The sequence below is a fragment of the Vidua macroura genome, chromosome 11 (assembly GCF_024509145.1).
Source record: "Vidua macroura isolate BioBank_ID:100142 chromosome 11, ASM2450914v1, whole genome shotgun sequence".
In the NCBI taxonomy this organism is placed as follows: Eukaryota; Metazoa; Chordata; class Aves; order Passeriformes; family Viduidae; genus Vidua; species Vidua macroura.
In genome coordinates, this window is record NC_071581.1 from 22,267,016 (window position 1) to 22,289,625 (window position 22,610).

At 44.9% G+C, this 22,610-nt stretch overlaps 1 protein-coding gene and 1 long non-coding RNA gene across 7 annotated transcripts in view; one reads left to right on the top strand and one right to left on the bottom strand.

The window, feature by feature from the left end:
• Window positions 1–22,610, top strand: part of NFAT5 (nuclear factor of activated T cells 5) — a 55,491-nt gene that overhangs the window by 26,144 nt on the left and 6,737 nt on the right. For 2 of the 6 annotated variants that reach the window (XM_053987646.1, XM_053987645.1), the window contains 12 exons: window positions 2,217–2,278; window positions 2,734–3,292; window positions 7,777–7,969; window positions 11,209–11,399; window positions 12,208–12,380; window positions 15,357–15,491; window positions 15,649–15,701; window positions 16,336–16,468; window positions 16,979–17,056; window positions 17,900–18,012; window positions 18,543–20,973; window positions 21,663–21,912. In XM_053987646.1, coding sequence (XP_053843621.1) covers window positions 2,763–3,292; window positions 7,777–7,969; window positions 11,209–11,399; window positions 12,208–12,380; window positions 15,357–15,491; window positions 15,649–15,701; window positions 16,336–16,468; window positions 16,979–17,056; window positions 17,900–18,012; window positions 18,543–20,973; window positions 21,663–21,901 — 4,269 coding nt within the window. In that variant the 5' untranslated portion in view covers window positions 2,217–2,278; window positions 2,734–2,762 and the 3' untranslated portion in view covers window positions 21,902–21,912. Of the gene's footprint in view, window positions 1–2,216; window positions 2,279–2,733; window positions 3,293–7,776; window positions 7,970–11,208; window positions 11,400–12,207; window positions 12,381–15,356; window positions 15,492–15,648; window positions 15,702–16,335; window positions 16,469–16,978; window positions 17,057–17,899; window positions 18,049–18,542; window positions 20,974–21,662; window positions 21,913–22,610 lie in introns of all 6 variants that reach the window. The other 4 variants (XM_053987647.1, XM_053987642.1, XM_053987643.1 and 1 more) reach the window with 4 other exon arrangements.
• LOC128812943 (uncharacterized) lies at window positions 11,449–22,339 on the bottom strand. The gene is made up of 3 exons (XR_008438879.1): window positions 22,127–22,339; window positions 17,597–17,667; window positions 11,449–11,579 (listed from the first exon to the last, which is right to left on the bottom strand). It is a non-coding gene; the product is annotated as an uncharacterized LOC128812943 (long non-coding RNA).

The following is a 22,610-nucleotide window of genomic DNA, read 5'->3' on the forward strand; positions in this document are numbered from 1 at the left end:
CAGTTTATTCAATTTGCTGTAATATTTATCATACTTTATTTAAGGATAGTAATGGCATTAATTTATTATATAAGGCTAATGAGATGTTTTCTTGCTATTACTGTTCAATTTGGGTTTATTTCCAAAACCTAATCTTACCATTACACAGGGGCATCTCTGGTAAATGGAGGAGAGAGTAACCAATTTATAATGGACAATGTTTATTTACATTTTAAAACTATAAAAGCCCACATGCACGTATTCGTACATATAACTTCTAGAAAAAAGGGGCAGAAATTGTTTTGGAGAGCAATAATGATGACATTGCAATAATGATAATATTTTGCAATGCTGCACCCTAAAACAACACTGCCATCACCAGCTCTTTTGTGCTGAAAAGCATTTGGTTCAGTGATATATTTATTTTTTTTTTCCCCTAGGAAAGTGAGGGAAAGGTGCAGGTTTTGCATTCCTGGCCAGGACATGCACTGAAGCACCAGCTGAGCCCAGTGCTTGGTGTACGTGGCCCATGCAGAGCTGAGCCTGGAGTGTCCAAGGTTTCCTTACACTCCCAGGATTGATGTGAAAAGATAAATGTGATATTAATCTGTTGGAGGAGGAGCCCTGCAGTCGAAGCCCTGCTGCCTGTTCCGTGTGTGTAATGATTCCATGAGTCCCTGTCCCACAGACCCCGGCGTGCCCTGCCCCGGGCTCTGCCCTCAGTTCCTTTGCTGGGGCAAATCCTGGCACTCAGCCCCAGCCCTGCAGCTCCAGGGGACCCTGGGCACACTTCTGCTTCTCTCTGCAGGTATAGATGATGGACGGGAACAAATCCTCACTACCAAAACAAACATCCCAAATAGCAACGGGCTCTCTCAACTCAAAGTGGCTGCAAATCAGCTCCTAAATATTGTCACTGAAATGAATATCTAGATTTGATAGTTCTTGCCAATCCTATAAATGTTTTTGGAGGAAGCATTGAATTAATGCATGATATAGAAAGGAGAAATTTGCCTTTAAATTGGAATGCAAAGTGACTGAATTCTCCAATTTCAGCCACTGTATTTGCCAAAGAACAAGCTGGAAAATGGAACTGGTATCATTCAGCTGCTCCTGGTTCACTGGGAGGCTCAGGGAAGGCAGAGTAGTTTATTGATAAACTAATGACCTCTAAATTTGAAGTGGTGTAAGTTTGCTTTTACATTCATTTAGCACAGGAAAGCTGTAGGAAACAGCAATGGTTTAAAAATTCTTTATTATCAGTCATTGATACTCCCAGTAATTCCCAGTATAGGCAAGTTGGCTGAGTTTTACTGTTAATTAAATGTATCATGACTGAACATACTTCGTTCTGTTACTTTTAAATAACTAAAACTGTATAGAATAGTCCAGCAGTCTCTAAATCTTTTAATTAGACTTGAGAGACTATTGTGATATTTTGGATTTAAAAAAAATCCCAAGCAGCAAAAAGGAAAACATCATGTTCCTCTTAGTAATAGAGATTTACCTGTATGACAGCAGTAAGTGGCTGAACAAACATATTGTATTATTATGTATATATTTAATGTACAATTTGTTTCCAAAATTAAGTTCTTTCAGTGCTTCTGGTTTATCAAGAGTGGGTGGCAGTGTAGAAATACAGAAAACAGGGTTTCCCCACAGAAAGCTAAAATCTGACTGTAAAATTCAGTTATTCCTCAGTGAGCTACAGCTGATTGAAATAACGACATAAGTTTGCATGGCCTGCTTCCCCTGGGATAATTAATTGACATATTCCATTGATTTGTCCATTAAAATTCTTCAGTGGCAACAATTATAGCGTTCTCCAGAAATCTTCAGGGGTTTGGTGTAATAATTTTCATGTTTCTAAACCAAATTGAACTCTGGGACCTCTGCAGAAGTTGCAGTCACAGTGTTAGAAATCTCCTGTTTAATGTGAATTTTCAGAGGTCTGTCCCAAGCCGTCTCTGTGGAAGGCACCAATAGAGTCTGAGAGAAATTGGTCCCAGTGACTGAAGAAGTCAAATTACAGAAATTTCCAGTCCTTGGATCAGCGTGTCTCCAACACAGATATTTCATCCCTGTTTTGAACCTTCAAAATCAACAGCTCGCTCATAGTGACTGATACCAGTTCCATTTTGCCTACCAACTCGGTTGATTTTATATTTTATTTCTCATTTATGATGGAATAATCAGCAGCTCTTTTTCTCATTTATTTTCTCATATTTTTATTCCAGGATTTGCCTCTGAAGCAGGGAGTGTCTGCATTAAAAATGACCTGTAGTTCTCTGCTTCATAGGTTAGAAACTTATTTTAATATTTTGTGGCTAAGCACAGTCCCATATTTTTCAAAAAAAAAAAAATTTCCAACAATAAATTGTTTAATTGGCACTGAATGTGGATTATAAGCACTTTGCTTTGGGGCTATTTTAGACGAAATGGCTTCTACACCAATAATTAGTCCAGCTGAGGCAATGAAAGCTCTGTTTACTCGCAGCCATTTGTATGAATTAACGTTAAGTCGTAAAAAAAATTCGATTGCAGTGGATCGTGCTAAGACTTGTTTGGACATTTCCAAAGCATTGGCTAGGCTGTATTGCTTTAAGCACTTCCATTCCAAAACCGAACCAAATTCCAAACATTTCTTGGGGGAAAGCAATCGGTTCCTAAATCACCTTGATCTCACTGGGACTGCTATAGCCAGCGCACGCCCCGCCACGGGTCCTGTATTTACTTGTGAATTGTACACCGCAGATGCTTCTTCAGCTCCCTCCTCTTCCTCCATGGGCGGTGCTTGCAGCTCCTTTACCACCTCTTCCAGCCCTACCATTTACTCTACCTCAGTCACCGACAGCAAGGCTATGCAAGTGGAGAGCTGCTCCGCGGCCGTGGGGGTAAGTACCCGAGGGGTAAGTGAGCAGCAGATAACCAGTAACACAGCCCAGCAGCACCCGGCCACGCCGAAGCGCCACACAGTCCTGTACATCTCGCCACCACCCGAGGACTTGCTGGACAACAGCCGGATGTCCTGCCAGGATGAGGGCTGTGGATTGGAGTCAGAACAGAGCTGCAGTATGTGGATGGAGGATTCACCCTCCAACTTCAGTAACATGAGTACCAGTTCCTACAATGATAACACTGAGGTGCCACGTAAATCGCGCAAGCGCAACCCAAAGCAGAGGCCAGGGATCAAACGCCGAGATTGCGAAGAGTCCAACATGGATATCTTTGATGCCGACAGTGCCAAAGCGCCTCACTATGTCCTTTCTCAGCTCAGCACGGACAGCAAAAGCAACTCAAAAGCAGGAAATGGGTTGGTATCTGTTTTTTTTTTTTTTTTTTTTTTTTTTTAAGAAAAAACATTCTATCTCCATATGTAAACCCAAACTAATAAAAGTGCCCCCGTGCCCTGGCAAATGTCCTGCTTAGGTTCTCACGTAAACCCCTCCGTTCTCTGCTGTCCCTATCATGTCCTAGCCCAGGATAAGTTCTTCCTGCCCCCAGAAATTGGGGCTGCCCCATGATCCCTGGAAGTGTCCAAGACCAGGTTGAACATGAGGGCTTGGGGCAACCTGGGCTAGTGGAAGGTGTCCCTGCCCATGGCAGAAGGTGGAGCTGGATCTCTTGAAGGTCCCTTTCAACACAAACCACTCCATGATTCTGTGATAAGTTCTCATTAGACTTGTTAATCTTTATATAGAAGATAAAGCTAAACTTTCCTGCAGCAATTAAATGCAGCGCTGATGAGCTCATCTGTTCTTTAAGTGAAATTCCCTAAAGGCCACACAATTCCATTTATAAAATGGCAATGAAAATGTATTTAAAAAGAAAGGCAGAGTGGAGTTGGTGCACCCTGAATATTTTTTTGCAGGATTTTATGTGAGGATTTCAGTCTGTACACTTCACCTGCTGCTCTATTTGTCAAATAGAGATAGGGATGGGAGTAGAAGCTAACAGAAGTAGATCCTAATGTCTCATTAGGATTTCTCATAATTTAAATTATCACTTGCTTTACTTTTTAATGAAATGTTAAGACAATATGGTGAACCAGTTTTTGGTTTTTCCTTGTGAATTCACCTCTGTATTTGATTTTTTCAGAAATAAATCTCTAATGCTGTTTCTCTCTGTGCTTCTGGGTCGTGTGCGTGTGTCTGCGTGGGCACGCCTGGGTGGTGGCCCCTCATCTCCCACTTCACACTGTTCACTAAATGCATTCCAGTAGCTGCTTAAAGAGGACAATTCCATCAGTTTGCAAGAGTGTGTTGATACATTTCTTTTTTTCATTTTATTTTTTAACTTGTTGCTTCTTTAGTAATTTTAAAGTGGTCAAATGGATAGATTTGGCTCTTTTATTTTGGGCTTTTTTGGGGGCAGGAGTGCATTTTGGTTTCACTTTTATGTCTGTGCTTGCAGTACGTTCTGACGTTCATCACAGCAACGGTGAATATTAAAATTTGACTGATGGCAAAGATGATGAACTTCTCATATCCCAAAGGGAAAGAGCCTGGAGTCTGTATTCCCAGGGTCAGTGCAGTTCCATACTTAAAATTTCACTGTGAAAAGCAGTTCTGAGAACATGTCCTGAGTGTGCTGCTGCTTCCTGGGCATGGTGCCCTCTGGCCTTGGGGTTTTCACCAGCCAAAATCAATGGTAATAAAGTAAAATATTAGTACCTGGTAGACCCTGGGCAGCTTGGAATGAGGAAGGTGCCTCCCCCAGCTCCGAGGGACCAGGCTTGCCCTTACAGAAGGAAAAGCTTGATGGAAAGACAAGAACTGTGCCACTGTGTGATCTCAGGGAGGTTTTGTAAACTCTGAAAGGATATGTGAGATCTTGGTCTAAAAGCAGAACAAGATTTCCCCAAAAACACTAGGCTGACCAGGGAAATCTGTGGGTTCTGTGAGTGCAGAGGGGAAGAAGGTGGAATATTTTTCCTTACGTGTCTCAGGCCAGACTGAGCTGCAGGAAAACTCCCAGGTAACAGAACCGTCCTTGGAAATAAACGCTCTGCGATAAGAAGTGGCCAAGATCTTAGAAAACTTAATTTTGCCATTGGAATATGGAGACTTGGCCTTACAAATCTGGGTCACCGTAGTGACTGGAGTTTTTTAAACTTCCCAGCCTGGTGGAGCTCAGCCAAGGGAGTTCATTTACTTTTGGCTTAAAGAAAAGAGCAAGAAAAACTGCCGTGCTCCGTGGTGAATGGAAATGGCATTTGCCCCTGAAGAGACAGTTGTTGTTAAAAGCCAGGAAGAGAAAGAATATATTCCTGTGGAAACTTGGAATTTGTGAAAGCCTTTTTAGAGGTGGATGAATTGGTGGTGATTCAGGGCAGAGACTCAGGCTTCTGTGGTCTCACTTTCGCTTTCAAAGTCTGCCCTGTGAGAACAGGACTAGGCCAAACTCCTCAGGAGATTTGTTTGAGTAGATTCATAGGATTTGCCACTTACATTTATTCCTTTAAAAAACCAGAAGTGCTAGATTAGAGGATGTTTTGTCTGGTAACAATCAGATTAATAAATGTGTGCGTATGAAATGTACAGGTGTGAATACTTGCAGTATGAATAAACTGAAATAAAACGAATTCATTAATTGAAAGGATGTATTAAGTGATTCATCCTGTATTTTGAGGAGAAAGACCACTGAGAAGTTCTGGTGAAGGGTTTAAGCCTCCAGCTTTGGCTAGTTGATTGAAAATAATGATTAAGTTTCTAGAGAAAAGACAAAATAATTGTGAGGAGCATCTCTCTGCATAAATATGATAATGATAAAATATTAATATGGTGACAGTTAAAGTAGTTGGGATTTAAGGGTATAATTTTCCTGGAGAGGTCAGTGTTAATATCACTGCTGAAACATGGCACTGGGAGTGGTAAAAGTGAATTTCATTTTGATGGCCAGCTCTCCAACATTTCCCTTCAAAATTCAGCTATATCCCAGTCTCCCCAGTGACTACACTGAGCAGAGTCATCAGGACTGCTTGGCAGGAAGATAGTTTTGTTGTAAGATGGTATTAATATTATTTTGCAGGGTTTTATGCTAGTTTTTACCTAGTTTCTGCCTCTGCTGGGTACTGGTTGAGGATGAATATTGAAGGCAGCCGGGGCAGTGGCTGGGCTGTCCACAGTGAAGTGCTTGACCTTCATGGACAGAAAATGGGAATGGAAGTCATCCAAAGCACCAACTCTGTCTGTTTTAACCCTTTTTTTATGTGTAGTGAAAGGTTTTGGAAGGCTTAACGAAAATAAGAGTGTGACAAATAGCATCTGTTGCATTAGGCAAAGAGTGATGGTTTTAAACTAAAAGAGGGTTGGTTTAGTGTAGATCAAAGGAATAAGTTTTTTACAAGGAGGGTGGGCAGGCCCTGGCACAGGGCAGATCCCTGGCAGTGCCCAAGGCCAGGATGGACAGGGCTTGGAGCAGCCTGGGACAGTGGAAGGTGTCCCTGCCATGGCAGGGGTGGCACTGGATGATCTCTAAAGGTCTCTCCCAACGCACACTGTGCTGATTCCACGGCTTTAGGGCTGTGAGATGTGGTGGGCTGGGAGGCAAAGTGCCCCCCAACCTTTCCTGGGCAGGAACAGGAGCAGCACAGGGCTGCAATCAGGGGCTCGTGCTGTGTCCAGGGGCTGCTCTGTGCACAGCAGGAGCTCTAGGAAAGGGCTGCGTTGTGTTTGTCATCTGGTAGTTGAGAAGAGCTGGGTCACCCCAGCTGCAGGTCAGTGAGAGCCTCATGCAGTGGCAAAGCTCCCAGGGAACAATTTTGAAAAAAAAAAAAAAAAGCAGTTTTCACCCTTTTTGAGAAGGAAAAAATCCTGGATAAATCACTTCAATAACTTGCACGTTGAAACGGGATTTGTTTTTTAAGCAATCCACACTTGTTATATAAAACTACTTTCTTCCCAGGCATTAGCTGTTAGAAACCATGATTTGCTAGGAAGAGAGAATATGACATTTGCATGAATCATGGAGCCCTTTTCCTGCCTGCATCATGTACTGTGGCACATTCACATTTCCTAGAGGGAAAGGAGTTTCTTGGGCTTCAGGTTCATTACCAAATCCTGGTGTGAGTAGGATCAAGGGTTATTTCCCATTGTGCTCTAAAGGGAACACAAAATGGCTCATGTGCTGCTAGACTTGGGAGGGCTCCTTCATCCTGGTTTTAATTATGGAACTGAGAACAAGCCACTACATCTTATGGAACGCACCTGGAAAGAAAGGCCTTGTGCATACACTGATTTAACATTGGTGCAATTATGCCAGAGCTTTTGCAATAACTAATTGGGTTTTAGCATTAATTGGGCAATCTGTTTAGACAGAAATCGGATCTGGAGTTTGCATGGATATACAAGTTGAGGTGGAGACAGGCATGAGGCTATTTTCCTGTTTAAAGAAGTGTCATTTAACCTTAAATCCATCCAGTGTGTGTGTACGTGTGTGTTTGTCACAGCAGCAAAACAGCTTGTTCAGGCTGTGTCATAGACTCTGAAAAAGCAGGTTATGAGCCGCCTTCTGTTCGTTAACATCGTTTAATGCTAATTGCTTTTCCCTTCCTTTATGTTTGCTCCCTGAAAAGCAGTTCCCATGTACTCTGGATGGAGGAGGCAGGGAAGCACCATTCCTCTTCATCCTGCAGGTCTCCTCTGGCAGAAAGAGAATTCCAAAGTTTGCTCTCAACTACAAATCTTCCATCAGTTAATACGCACTCTTTGCCTTTCTAGCTTATCTGTGATTTGGAGTGTTTTTGCTGGGGAGCCGCTTCTCACATCTTCTTGATGGTGTGTTTTGACTTCTCAGAGCATCAGAGAACCAGAAGGGAGCTGGAGGGAAGAAGACCCCAATGTTGTGTGGTCAGTACCCGACTAAGAGTGAGGGGAAGGAGCTGAAGATCATGGTGCAGCCCGAGACCCAGCACAGGGCTCGGTACCTGACTGAGGGCAGCCGGGGCTCCGTCAAGGACCGGACGCAGCAGGGCTTTCCCACTGTGAAGGTAGGCTGGGAAAACGGGCACCGCCTTCCCGGGGCAGCTCCAGCTCAGTGGGCCTCCAGTCTCTGCACTGGTGAGGGAGCAGACTTTGCAGCCTCTGGGCTGGAGGGGCTGGACAGGGTCTGTTCCTGCAGGTCAGAGTTACAGGGGGAGGGAAGCTGCATGTCAAGGCAGGGATTTAAAATCTGGGATGCACATCCTGTTAGGCTGCAGTTCCATGGACTGTGTGAATACTGAGACATTCCATACCTACAAAAGTGAGATAGTGAAATCCTGTAGCTGTTTGATGGCTGGTGACAGTGGGCCATCATTGTCCAGTAGTAGTAAAGACATAAAACCAGTTTTCATTAAAAAAAAAAAAAAATTATAAATGGGATGTTTTGGTTTTGTTAGTTTTTTTTTTTTTTTTTTTTTTTTTTTTGTTTTTTTTTTTTTTGTTTTTTTTTTTGATTGCTTGGTGTTTTTTTTCTTGTTTTTAATTCAGCCGTGTCTGAGTTGCTGTATACATTGTCTTTCAAGTGAGTCATGGAGATCACACTGGGGTGTGTTTTACAGGTCATGCTGCTCAGTGTGTTTAGCATGGTACAGGTGGAGGTAGTAGAGGTAGATGTGGATTAGAACTGGAGAATGGGGGCGAGGAACGAGGCAGCATTTATGTGCACACTTGACAGTTGCAGCCTGTTTACTCTATAGTCTTTGATGCTTAAAATTCAGGTGCTGTAGGCCTCTTGCTCTGAGGAGAAACACAAGAAGGTTATAAGGAGATCTTTGACGTTTCTGCTCAGGAAGGAAGGCTGAGGCTGTCCTCCAGGGGCTGCACACAAATGCACAGAGTGGGAATTTCCAGGTCTTGTTTCTTCCCTGTGTAGCCTGGGGAAAGCAGTTGGAGAACTTGAGGGATTAGGAAGATTTCCTAATGGATATGGTAGAGAGGCTTTCCAGGAACAAGGCTGGGCTTGACTTAGGGTGACAAGCAGAAGAACTGATGTTAAATATCCTCTCACAAGTGATGATGAGAGTCACCAGAGAACTGAGTCCAGGCCAGCACTGCACTGGCACCATGGCAAATGGCATACTGGGCATTCTGAGAGGAGTGTGGCCAGCAGGTTGAGCAAATAGACAGCTAGGTTTGTTATGTAGATAAGGAGGGTGAAAGACGTTTAATTTAATATTTTTTCTTAGTTATGTCACTTTGAGAAAGCAGTAAAGCAGTTCTCAACTCAAACTAACTTAGCAAGTCCACAAGGAGATGTTTTGTTTGTGACACATCCCTTAAAATTTGTGCTGACTGCTGCTGACAGAATACAGAAGTAGGCTTATCTTCAAAGTCCTGTTCAGCAGTGTTAGGAACACCAGCAGCCCTTCTCTCAGTCCTCCTGAGTAATGCAGAACTCCAGTAAAGTTTCATAAGAAAAGAATCCATTCATATCGGCCTGTTGCTATGGGGATTTAGTGCTCATTTATGTGGATTTTCTTAATGGGCCTTTGTTCATCTGAATTTCCTTTTAACTCCTTTCCCAGTTACCCTTTAGCACCCATCAGTGAAAATTCTCTTTGGAAGAGTCTCATGTTACTGAATTCCTGGAAGTTCCAGTTTGCTTTACCAGTAGGCAGAGGAGTTCATACCCTGCAGATAAAACTCTCTCAGGGCTGGACAGACAAATGAGTCAGTGAATCTTCAGGAAATCTGAGCTAGTGGGAAAATACGTTACAGACAAGGGAGTTTTTTGTTTTGTTTGTGGGGTTTAAAGGTGGGGAGGAGCAGTGTAAAGATGTTGGTGCTCAGCAGAGATCTGGTGCTTGGGAGTGGCTCCGGCGCATGGCCCTGACACAGGCCGAGGAGGAGAAGCAGGTTCAGTGGCCATTTAAATAAAACTGATCTTGATGACTTAGAACTTGAGTCTACAATCAGTAGGCAACATTAAAATTGTATAAGCAAGCCATAATCAAGGGACTGGCTGTTGAGCCCTTTGTTGTGAGCTGTGCCTCTGCTGGGCCAGAGATCTTGGGGCCTTGCTCATCTCTGACAGTCACATTTGCTATTTGCTCCTCTTGGACATGAGCACACAATGATCTTACCAGTATTTGCTGATTTATTTATTTTTTTTCCTTTGTTCAAACTTGCTACAAACTTCCAAACTACGTTTTTTAAGTGTGTCAGGGAATAATCCTCCAAGGAATTCTCCAGAGGATTCTGCTCTCATTTGTATCTCCTCACTACTGAAACTGGTGCTGCCTGGGCTTCCAGGCCTGAGACAGAAGACAATACTGTCACCCAGAAATCCTTGAGCAACAAATGTCTCAGTGGAAACACTAAAATACTCATTTTATGTCCTAGAATGCTCTGGCAAGGAATTTCCATCTCTGGCCTGGGAATTTGGCAACTATCTAATGTTTCTTTTCACTTAGAGTATTTTTCTTAATTATTTCCTAAAAAGAATTTCCTTTGTAATGCAATGTCCAGGTTTACTTCAGGACTTCTTTTACCTCAGAGTATTTTTAGTCTGTGGCACCATTGGGATCCCACTAATAAAAAGAAGCATTAAGAGGACACAAACCATTTCATGCCAGGGTGTTGATGTTATGAAAATGAATGTATTTTTCACTGACATGTTCTGGGATAATTATGGCTTGCACACAGGGTTGCAGGAGGATGTTAAAATGTCTGACCTGCTCTTATTTATGAAGTGTTTCAGTGAATTCTGACATTGTTTTTAAGTAGGAGATGTCAGGTTACCATTTTTAATTTTTATTTTGATGTCTGAAGGAAAGCTGGGCTTATGCAGTTGGATGGTTGGACCATTCAGTCGCCCATTTCTCCCTCTGCTTCCCTTTCATCCTATTCTAACTCCTTCAGGGGTTTTGCAACTATTGGACAATTCTAATCTGGTTTCAGGAGGATTTCAAAATGCATCTGGCATGCAGGTGGGGTCCTGGAATGCCAGTGGCTGTACACATATTGAGCAGCAAAACCTCTCCACCTCTGGAATCAGCCCCAGGAAACGTTCTCTTTCTTGGCTGACTGGTGGATGTAGATGCTGGGAGGGGAAGGAGAATCCTGGGAAGAGAGGGGGGAATAGTCACAGTTGGGGTGAGGACAGGAGGTCGTGAGAGACGCGGGAGTCGCAGCTGGGATAATTCTGCCTGAAGGTAGACGGGATTCAGGCTGGTTTAGAAGCCAGATATGAATAATAACAGCTAATTGTTGTTCCTGTGCTAATTGCCCACCTGGCGTGTTGCAGCTGGAAGGCCACAACGAGCCCGTGGTGCTGCAGGTGTTCGTGGGCAACGACTCCGGGCGCGTGAAGCCCCACGGGTTCTACCAGGCCTGCAGGGTCACGGGCAGGAACACCACGCCCTGCAAGGAGGTGGACATCGAGGGCACCACTGTCATCGAGGTGGGGCTGGACCCAAGCAACAACATGACGCTGGCGTGAGTAGCTCTTCCAGGAATATTTGCCTTTATTAGCTTGGGTTTGGGAACTGATTTCCTTTTCCCATTGGATGGTGGGTTATAGTTCAAGTCTGAACACCTCGGCGCTCTCCTCTCTCTGCTCCTCGGCTCTTGCTTGCAGTTCAGTGTACTCACAGGAGATAGCAGGTGGTCCCTGTGCTTTTGGGACAAAGAACCCAAAATCCTGGGTAAATTGCAGTATTCTTTTTAACACATCAGGCTGTGTTTGCTTCTGCTGTTCTTGTTTTTTTTGGCTGTTTTTTGCTTTAAATCATTTTGCATGGAGCCTGTCTGAAAGCCACCACTGCATCACTCACCTGGCCCTGTACATCTCCCCTAGGACCACACTTAAGGGAGGACTTATCTGTCACTTCCAAGTCCCACTGAACATAAATAATATGACTACAGTAAGTTTTCTTCTACTCCTGCTTTCTTTAAGTGAATGCAGAATATTTTGAAGCAATAATCCTGCAAACACAGATCTCGCCCTGGGGATGGAAGAATGAAGAGCTATGATTCTAAATTGAATGCTTACCAGAATTATATTGCACTTTCTGTTTTATTCATGCTTTCATATGCCTTTCTGCCATGATTCATCATCCAAATTAGGCAGGGTTGAATGAAAACTTGAAAAAGGTCATAGATTTCATGTAAATAAAAAGAAATCTAATAACATTTCTGTAATTACCTCAAGGCTTTTGACTTTGGCTTATGAAACTACTTGAGAGACTGTTAAAAACGCTGAACTTACTAAACTATGAAATTCTGCTCTGTTTTGTGTTGTTAGGGTTGATTGTGTGGGAATCCTGAAGCTGAGGAATGCTGATGTGGAAGCCAGGATAGGGATTGCCGGCTCCAAGAAGAAAAGCACCCGCGCTCGGCTCGTCTTTCGCGTCAACATCACGCGCAAGGACGGCTCCACCCTGACCCTGCAGACGCCTTCTTCCCCAATTCTGTGCAGTGAGTGTCAAACCAAGGAGCTGAGAGTAGAGGGGTCTGGCTTTTACTGTGATCTCGGCATGGAAAGCGGTCAGGCATTGGCAGCGGCTGCCCAGGGAGATGTGGAGTCCCCAGCCCTGGAGGTGCCCGAGGGAGGAACAGATGTGGCACTCAGTGCTCTGGGCTGGGGACACGGTGGGGGTCAGGCACAGCTTGGACTGGATGGTCTCCAACCTAAATGATGCTGTGATTCTTGAGGGGTAAAAAACCTAGCCTGTGTTAATTGGTGATAATTTCAGAATTGCTGTAGCTGAAATCAAGTGGATTGATTTTTATTTGTGGTGGGGTAATAGTGAAAATTATTGTCCAGTATTGAAAATAATTACACAATTCCTGATCTTCAGTTCAATGAATTTTTGCCTCCTAAAATTTCACCGTTTTTGTTGTGATTGCTTTGAAAAACAACAGTTAGTACTTTGAGTCTCTTCTGTATTGTCACATTCATGCCTCAGCTTTCAGTGCTAGACAGGACTTGCAGTAAGTCAGCAAGCCTGGCTCTCTCAGCTGTGGTCCTTGCGTGGGCCAGAGGCTGAATCTGTTCTGGTTCAGTGCAAGAACAAAACTTTTTATAGCTCTTTATTAAACTGCTCTGTTTAGCACGAGCACAGATGGCTGCCTTGGCTGGGGAGGTTCCACTGACCAACAGGGAAAAGGGGATTGTGGAATCATGGAATGGTTTGGGCTGGAAGGGACCTTAAAGCTCATCTTGATGAATGAGATGCAGAGCTTTGTCTATGCATGAAAGAGTAGAGAAGCTCCTGGGCACTTGTATCGTGCTCTTGCCATGGTATAAAAAGGATTTTGGGGGGTTATTTTTGAGAACTGCAGTCATCTTTGCAGCTCCATTGCAGTCAGTAGACCATGGTGGTATTTCACAGTAATGGAGTATCTGATACTAAGTTTCAGATTTAAGATAAAAACATTTTCTATAAAATCTCATAATCATTCCTGTATTTCTTTTGTTTGTAACTTTCTGGTTAAAGATAAAATTATTTCACCTATAGAAGAAAAAGGGAGTGGAAATCACCTGATGTTTTCTTTAACAGTCCAAAACTTGCTATTGTGAGTAGAAGCTGAGAGTCTGAGATGAAGCATTGAGAGACTGATTTTAAAATAGGCTGTTGAGCTAAAAAAAGCTGTATTTGATGCAGAGAGTAAATTGGTTTGGTTTTTGGCAGGCTGGGGTTTGGTCACTTGCTAAGAAAATATTCTCAATTGTGTGAGTTGCTAAGAGGTTGCCCAGGAATTTTACAGTGTCTCCACTGCTGGAAGTCTTAGATCACAGAAACAAAATACTCTGGTCAGACTTGTGTCTTTGGGGAATATGTGAATAAAACTGATCATGGTGTGAAGGTTGAGAGGGGAATTCCTGCAGCTCCTTCCAGGACTCTGTGCTTCTGTCTTAACTTATGCCAAAGCTACAGGGACTTGCAGTAGACCTTGGCCAAGCAAATAGTGCTGGCACATGGGTACTGGCTGATCAAAATGGCATGAAACGTGTTGTTTATTGAATATAAATCATCTCCTCAGGCACATTACACTGGGTTGGTTTGCTACATAAACCTTACTTACAGGTGTGTAATGTACCTTCACAACAAGCTTTGCATTTGCACTCATCAGAGCCTGTTTATGTTGTGTTTTATAATGTTCCTGAAACCATAGAAAAGGCATTAAGGAGCTGCAGGCTCTTTATTTGAGGGCTGTGTTTTAAATAGGCTTTGTTAACTTGTTAGCAAACCTAAATCCAGTTACTCTTTTCATGTGCCTTGAGCATGTTCAGTCGTTGCGTAACGGTTGCCTGGGAACCTGCAGCCAGAGTTGTAGAAAAATCCTTTCTGAAAGGTCATTAAATAATTTGGAGTGGTACAGGATGTATGTTCTGCTGTGTAGTAAGCCCAGAGAATATTGTTATTAAACACACAAAGTGGGCCAGGCAAGTGCAGAAACACGAGTCTGGGTGTGTGCCCTGGGAAGCTGTGGAGAGGAGAAAATGTGGTTGAGGAACCTCCATTAGAAACAAGAATTATTTTATATTAAATGTGTCAAAGCACATAATTTTAAAATGTACCTCTGTTTAAATTGTCTGCAGTGCTCATTTGTATTCAGCACACGTGGTCCTGTTTGGTTTAAGGTTTAAGAAGAGTAGGAATGGTTTGCAGCAGTGACAGTTTATGCTAAGAATGATATAAATCATCATCTGGACCTCTGGCACAGGGGCATCCAGGGATGTGTGTCTGTAACACCACATCCTCTTGGTGTGTTTATTTGATTCAAATTGCTAAAATTCCCAACTCCAGAGATGGGATTCTTGCAAGGATTTGGAGGGGACCTTGAAGCTCATCCCATTCCACCCCCTGCCAGGGGCCGGGGGACCCCAGGTTGCTCCAAGCCCTGGGTTAGTTCTTGCACCAGACAGAAAACTGTCATGTAAAAAAAACTGTGCAAAGCCCTCCAGGTAATAGGGGAATTACTCCTTCTGCTCTTTTGCAGAGCAGAACAAAATAAGCTTCACAAAAAAATAAAGCTTTATGACCCAGAGGCTGAATTTGCAGGTAGGCTTCAGGTGTGTCTAAGGGTTGATGCCTCTGGAAATCACTCTACACCAGGGAATTACAGCACCACACTTCCTTCTCTTCTGAGCACTTGTTGAGCTTTGGCTCCAGCACTGGGAGTTTCATCTTGAAGATTTAGTAAGTGCAGGAGAAAAGGAAAACGATTATTAGTGGATCATTGAGCTGAGTGTGATTTCTGTGAGCTCATTATGTTTGGTGAGGAAATAATAGAAATGGTTAGATTCTGAAGAGTTTGTAATGAAATACATGATAAAGAAAGAAGCTCAGGAGTTTTAGTTTTCCCTTCATAACCCTGTAAGTAAAAGTGGTTTGGTTTGGATGTTGATATTTTCTTGATTCCTGACTCTGTTTTTTTCCCTTGCAGCTCAGCCAGCGGGAGTCCCAGAGATCCTAAAGAAAAGTCTCCACAGCTGTTCAGTGAAGGGTGAAGAGGAAGTTTTTCTGATTGGCAAGAACTTCCTAAAGGGAACAAAAGTGATTTTCCAAGAGAATGTTTCCGGTTAGTGTGAAAGCAGGGCTGGCTTGGGATGCTGAGCAGAGCCTGGGGTCGGGGTTTCACTGCTGGGTAAAGCTCAGCTGGGGAGAGCAGACTGAGGAGCAGAGTCAAAGGCACTGAAACAAATTGCTCTAACCTAGGCTTTTGAATTTTCATTTAGATGAGAATTCTTGGAAGGCAGAAGCTGAAATTGACATGGAATTATTTCATCAGGTACGTCTGTATTACTTCTATTATCACTACTTTTATTATCATTACTACTACTATTATTATTATTACTACTATTATTATATTTTTAATTTAAAAAATACACTGACTCAGTTTCCAAAGAAACCTTACCCTCTTTCTGTGCATTTCTAGAAATAATACTATTTTTTTGCATGTAAGGTCTGTTGTGAGTCTGGTGGAATATGATTTTGGGTTTACACCAGTATGATTGTTCAGTGTCTAACTGAGAGCTTGGATCCCACAGTGAGTTTGCTGAGCAGATCTTTGCCCTTGTGTACAATGGAACTAAAAGGCCTAATTCAGTTTTCCCAGCAGTTTTCCATGGAAGGAGATTGTGTGTGCAGCATAGTCTTTATAACTGGCTGAATTTTTGTTCCACTTTGAAATGTTTTACGGAATATTTATTCTTTTTTGACACAAATAAGTTTCTTTATGGACTCTTTGGTTGTCAGGAAAGTGCCATCCTGTTCCCATCCCCAAGGGCAGTATCCCACATGTGCATTGCCCCCAGTACCCTGGGCTTTTATTTATGCTGTTTTGTCAGCCTATTTCTGTCTTTTGTTGTAAGTAAGTAGAATGAAGATCAGTAGTAAGAAAATGTGATCTTTTTGCCTTGCAGAATCACCTTATTGTGAAGGTGCCACCATATCACGACCAGCAAATCACCTCAGCAGTCTCTGTGGGAATATACGTGGTGACCAACGCTGGGAGATCTCACGACGTGCAGCCCTTCACCTACACTCCAGAGCCAGGTGTGTGGGGTGCTCTGGGGGAGCAGTGGCCATTTCACCTGCTCAGCACGGAATGCTGAGCGACGTGGATCTTCCCAAAGCCCCCTTGCTGGCCAGTGTTGCTCTGTTAATAATAAAATCCAAAGGCTTTGCTTTTCTCATTTATGTGCCAAATACTTCAAATTCCAGCTGTCTCGTGACAGCTCTTCTTATATAGCAGCATCCATTTCTAGTTTAAGGGTCAAAATGAAGCTGAGCACGATAAAAAAATCAACATATCCCATACAATGCACCAAATAAACCAAGAAATCCCACCAGGCTTTATCCTGAGGAAAGCTGCAATTTGCCCACTTCATGTATTTTAGTTTATTTATTTATCTGTATCACAATAGACAGTGCAAAGGTTTGTGTGGGTTTCAAAGAACCTGAATTTCTTTAAGCTATAAGGAATTGTTTTGGTTTGCTTTGTGTTTTTTTGGCTTGTTTGCTGATTTAATGTAAGGAAGTTCTCAATGTGTTTTGTCTCGGCAGCTGGGACTCTGAATGTTAATGTGAAGAAGGAAATCTCCAGCCCAGCCCAACATTGTTCTTTTGAAGAGGCTATAAAAGGTACTAAATTGATTCTTATCAGTGTTCTCAATAATTTAACTATGAATTCCTACCCAGATTTGGTGAAATGAATCAGACATCCTGTGATAAGTCTGTGCTTATAAAATCTGCCCCTATTCTTACAGGGAGGTTTATTTTCTGACTCTGAAACTTACTTTATAACAATATTCCTATCAGCATATTTTAGTACAAGCTAATATAGAACAAAAAAAAGGGAAAAAATAATGCTAATTTTTGTTTCATTTTTCATGCATTAGGCTCTGCAGTCTATTCTTTATTTAGCATGTTTGCAAGTGAAGAATAACAAAAAAGCCTAGGATTGGAGTTAATACAAAGAATTAGAAACTGCGTAGTGTTAGTTTAAGCAGATATATAAACTAATATACAGGGTAAGCCTGACATCCATCTAATTTAGTGTGGAGCTTAACCAAGGGAAGATCCCAACTCCTCCAGGAGAACAGCTGCTGCTCCTTGGAATACAACGTGCTGTTGCTGTTCCTTCATGTCCTCAGTTAATTTATGCAATATATCTGAATTTACCTTCTCATGGGGGTTTCTGTGTCAGCTCCTCTTTGATGCTTCATTCCTGTACCTGTTCTGCTCCAGGTTGACTGTGAACCAGAGAGAATTTTGTTTGCTGTATGTACTTGGTCTGTTCTGTCCTTCCTCACTCTATACACATGTGCAGAAATTTTACTGCCACGTTACTGTAAGGTTTAAATTTGCTTAGGGTGTGGAGATCTGCTGCTTTACGTCGAAGAGTAATTCTGTAATTTACTTCAAGGGTGTTATGGAATGGTTTCACCATTGCCCCTCTTGTTCTCCTTTTCTTTGTGGCTGCAGCAGTGAAGGCCACGGGCTGTAACCTGGAGAAGGTGAACATTCTTCCTAGTGCCTTGATAACTCCACTCATGCCAAGCAGTATGATCAAGAACGAAGATGTGGCTCCAATGGAAGTAAGTGCACAAAAATGCTCTCCCCCCAAGTTCCAGGTGAGTTTGGTGTGGGCTGAGCACAGCAGCTTTCAGACTCTGAGTTACATCTGCTCCTTGGTCCATGCTTTAGTAGTGGAGAAGAGTAATAGACAGGGAAAGTGCCATGTCCAGGATCAGTCTGGGCAAAACACAATCACAGAGCATGAGTAAAACACAGTTTCCTTTGATAACTCACCTGGTTCCTGCCCCCAGACAGATTGATGGGTTAGTGACCCTATGATGGGGATTTTTATCCTGTGACACAGAACCAGTAAATTACTGTAAGAATATTCTTTTAATCAGTTCTTAGCATTGCTTTCATTAAATTGTGCTGTGATTCCATCCTTGTAGTAGCGTTTCCACTGCTGATCATTTGTTTGCTAGTTTGGGTGTGTCTGGGTTTCACATCTCACATGTCCCTCTGATCTTCCCTGGACATCGGGGATTTTGGGAAATTGTATTTGCATAACCCCAGTAAGTTTATAAATTACTGAATGTCTTGCTCTTTTCAGGCTTCAAATGTGGTTGGACCAACTCAGCAAACATTGGAAAACAGCATGTCTGGCATATCAACTTCTGCTTCCCATTTACCTTCTGAAAGTGAAAACCAGCAGCAAATCCAGCCCAAGGTGTACAACCCAGAGACCCTGAGCACCATCCAAACGCAGGACATTTCCCAGCCCGGCAGCTTCTCCGCAGTGTCCGCCCCGGGCCAGCTGCAGAACAGCGATGCCCTGCTGCAGCAGGCTGCGCAGTTCCAGACGAGGGATTCCCAGCCCAGGGAGGTGCTGCAGTCGGATGGCACAGTGGTGACTCTGTCACAGCTGACTGATGCCTCACAGCAGCAGCAGCCGACGCTCTCGGAGCCGGCCCAGGCCCTGCAGCAGCAGATTTCCTCGAGCATCTTCTCGTCGGCCAGCGGCGTGAGTCAGCTCCAGAACACCATCCAGCAGCTCCAGGCTGGCAACTTCCCCACCAACACCGCCACGGGCAGCAACAGGAACGTTGACTTGGTGCAGCAGGTCCTGGAAGCTCAGCAGCAGTTATCTTCCGTTTTGTTTTCGGGCTCAGACAGCAGCGAGGATGTCCAGGATCAGCTGAACGCAGATATCTTTCAGCAGGTCAGCCAGATACAGAACAGCGTGAATCCCGGGATGTTTTCCTCCTCAGACACAGCTGTCCATTCCAGACGGGAGAACCTTTTGCCTGGACGAGCCGAGAACGTTCACTCCCAGCCTGAAGGTGCCCTGTCCAACCAGCAGCAGCAACAGCAGCAGCAGCAGGCCATGGAGACGTCAGCAGCCATGGTGATGGGCATGCAGCAGAACATGTGCCAGGCGGCCACGCAGATGCAGTCGGATCTGTTCTCCTCCAGCACGGCGGGGAACGGAGCCCTGCAGCAGTCCCCAGTGTACCAGCAGGCGTCCCACATGATGGGTGGCTTGTCCACCAGCGAGGACATGCAGATGCAGTGTGAGCTGTTCTCCTCGTCCCCGGGGGTGTCCGGCGGCGAGGCGGCCGCCCCCGCGCAGCAGCCGGTCTCCAGCAACGGCGCTGCCATGTTCCAGCCCTCGAGCTCTGCAGAGGGAGAAGAGGCCTCGGGCCAGAGCAAACAGATGCAGAGCTCTGTGTTTCAGACCATGGTTCAGATGCAGCACAGTGGGGAAAGTCAGTCCCAGGTTAATCTGTTCTCATCTACCAAGACCATGATGAGTGTCCAGGCCAGTGGTACTCAGCAGCAGGGCGGGGGTCTGTTCCAGCAAGGTGGAGAAATGATGTCAATTCAGTCAGGAAGCTTCATCCAGCAGTCTCCACACTCACAAGCTCAGCTTTTCCACTCTCAGAACCCTATTGGTGACACTCAGAATATATCCCAGGAAACACAAGGATCCCTTTTTCATAGCTCAAATTCCATTGTCCACAACCAGACCAACACTAATTCCTCTGACCAACTGCAGCCCCCGATGTTCCACTCACAGAATGCCATGGGTGTCTTGCAGAGCTCCTCGGTGCCTCAAGACCAGCAGTCTGCCAACATGTTCCTTTCCCAGAGTTCCATGAGCAACCCTGCCACTCAGGAAGAGCAGATGTCATTCTTTACAAGCCCAAATCCCATTTCTCCTCTTCAGACAGCAGCAAACACTGAACAGCAGACTTCTTTCCAGCAGCAGACACAGATCTCTCATATCCAGAGCTCCATGCTTCCCCAGGAGCAGCCCCAGACTCAGCCAGCTCAGCAGGGTTTGTTTCAGTCCCAAGTGTCGTTGGGCTCCATCCAGTCCAGCTCCATCCCTCAGAACCAACAAGGAGCCATCTTCCAGCCTCAGCATTCGATTGTTGCTATCCAGAGCAGCCCTCCATCTCAGGAGCAGCAACAGCAGCAGCAGCAGAACATGATGTTCAGCAATCAAAATGCAATGAGTACAATGGCCCCCCAAAAGCAGAACATGATTTTCAATCCAAACCAAAACCCAGTTACCAATCAGGAGCAACAAGGCCAGTCCATTTTTCATCCACAGTCCAACATGGCCTCGATGAATCAGGAACAGCAGCCCATGCAATTCCAGAGTCAGACCACAGTGTCTTCTCTCCAGAATCCTGGCTCCAACCAGGCTGAAGCACAGCAGCCAACCATCTTCCATAACTCGCCCCAGATTCAGCTGGTCCAAGGGTCCCCAAGTTCTCAAGAGCAACAAGTCACCCTCTTCATCTCCTCAGCTTCCATGTCTGCCCTGCAGAACAGCATGAGCCAGCCGGAGCTGCAGCAGTCCCCCATGTACTCCTCCCAAAACAGCATGGCAGGAATGCCAGGAACTGCTTCTCCCCCCCAGCAGCAGGCTCCTCTGTTCCACAACACGGCGGGAAGTGCCATCAACCAGCTGCAGAATTCCCCTGCCTCATCCCAGCAGACCTCGGGAATATTCCTGTTCGGCATCCAGAACAGTAAGTGACCAGTGCCTGATGCTGAGCTTACCATGTGGAGAGCTGCCAAAGAAACAGGGAGTGGTTTGGGTGGGAAGAGACCTTAAAACAAATCCTATCCAGCCCTGCCATGGCAGGGACACCTTCCACTCTCCCAGGTTGCCCCAAGCCCTGTCCAACCTGGCCTGGGACACTTCCAGGGATCCAGGGGCAGCCACAGCTGCTCTGGGCACCCTGTGCCAGGGCCTCCCCACCCTCACAGGGAAGAGTCTCTCACTAATATCTAATCTAGGAATGATTGTGCTCTCCTAAAAGAGCATTTCTCTTGCTGTTTTTGGTTTCCACAATATACGTGTTGCCTCTCTTCACCTTGCTGAAGGAAAGTTAAGGATTTTAGAAGCTGTAGAGTCCAGAAGAGCGTCTGTTAAAGTGCACTTAGCAGTACAAACCTGCACTTTTCCGTATCTCCTCTCTGGACCCAGCCTCCATGACCAGTTCTGTGGGATGCAGAGCCTTTCTCTGTGTGCAGAGGTCTGTGGGTGCCCGTGAGCCCCAGCAGTGAGAGGTGCAGGTGCTGCTTACAGCAGGTTGGAGCGGCTCTCCCAGGGCGGGCGCACAGCTGGCGGTGGGCCGTGGTCACAGCCGTGCGTGCTCTGCTCTGGGAGCTCTTGGCCTGTGCCAAGGCACTGAAATGTCCCTCTGTCCCCCAGACTGTGGCCAGCTGCTGCCCCCCGGGCCGGCGGCGCTGCCGGAGGAGCTGATGGCCATGGGCCAGCCCGGGCAGCCCCAGGGCGAGGCCCAGCCCACGGTGCCGGCGCTCCTGTCCCAGCAGCTCCCCGAGACCCCGCCGCTGCCCTCGGCCATGGCCACCAACCAGAACATGGAGAAGATAGACGACCTGCTCGTGTCCTTGCAGAACCAGGGGAACAACATGGCTGGCTCGTTTTAATTAGGCAAGTGGTGAGTTTGGGTCTCTGGGTTCTTTGCTGCCACGCAGGAGCTTTGTTCAGTGCGTTTATACCTTGCAGGGTGTGACCGTGCTTTGAGCAGTCAGCTAAAACACCAGTGAGGCTGAATTAAGACTATAATACCAGAATGAAGTTATTAAAACCAGTCAGAGGTCAGAACCTGTTTGAAGACACAGTTGAGACTGTGTCTTGTTCATTTTTCCTACCTTTTGTCATCTGCCATGAGAGTGTGGTACTTTGTTAGGGAGGAGAGTGGCTCACTGGCAGCTTGGCAGATCAGAACCTTATGAAACATGACTGTGGTTAAAAAACTTGAGACTTACTGAGTAAATAACACCTCAAGTTTGAACTGTTCTGAACTCTTCCCCTGGGTTACAGTAACATAATGTGAAAACAAGTTCTGGTGGAATGTGGCAGCTCCTGAGGGTGCCACATGCTGAGGCTGTGTTAGAAACAGCCAACGGCATCAGCTGTTGCTAGGAGACATTCTGCTTTTAGAAGGTGCCTTTTTCAGAGAGGGGAAGAGCCTTTGACTACAAATGAGCACCAGGAACCAGGAGGACTCTGGAGTCCGGAGCTGGTTGTGGTAACTTGGGGTGATCTTGTCCTAAATCCCCCGGAGTTTTCACTGAAGTGATACACTTCATTCCCTCTCTAAAGGGGTTTGTGTAGGAAGTTTGGAGTCTCTCC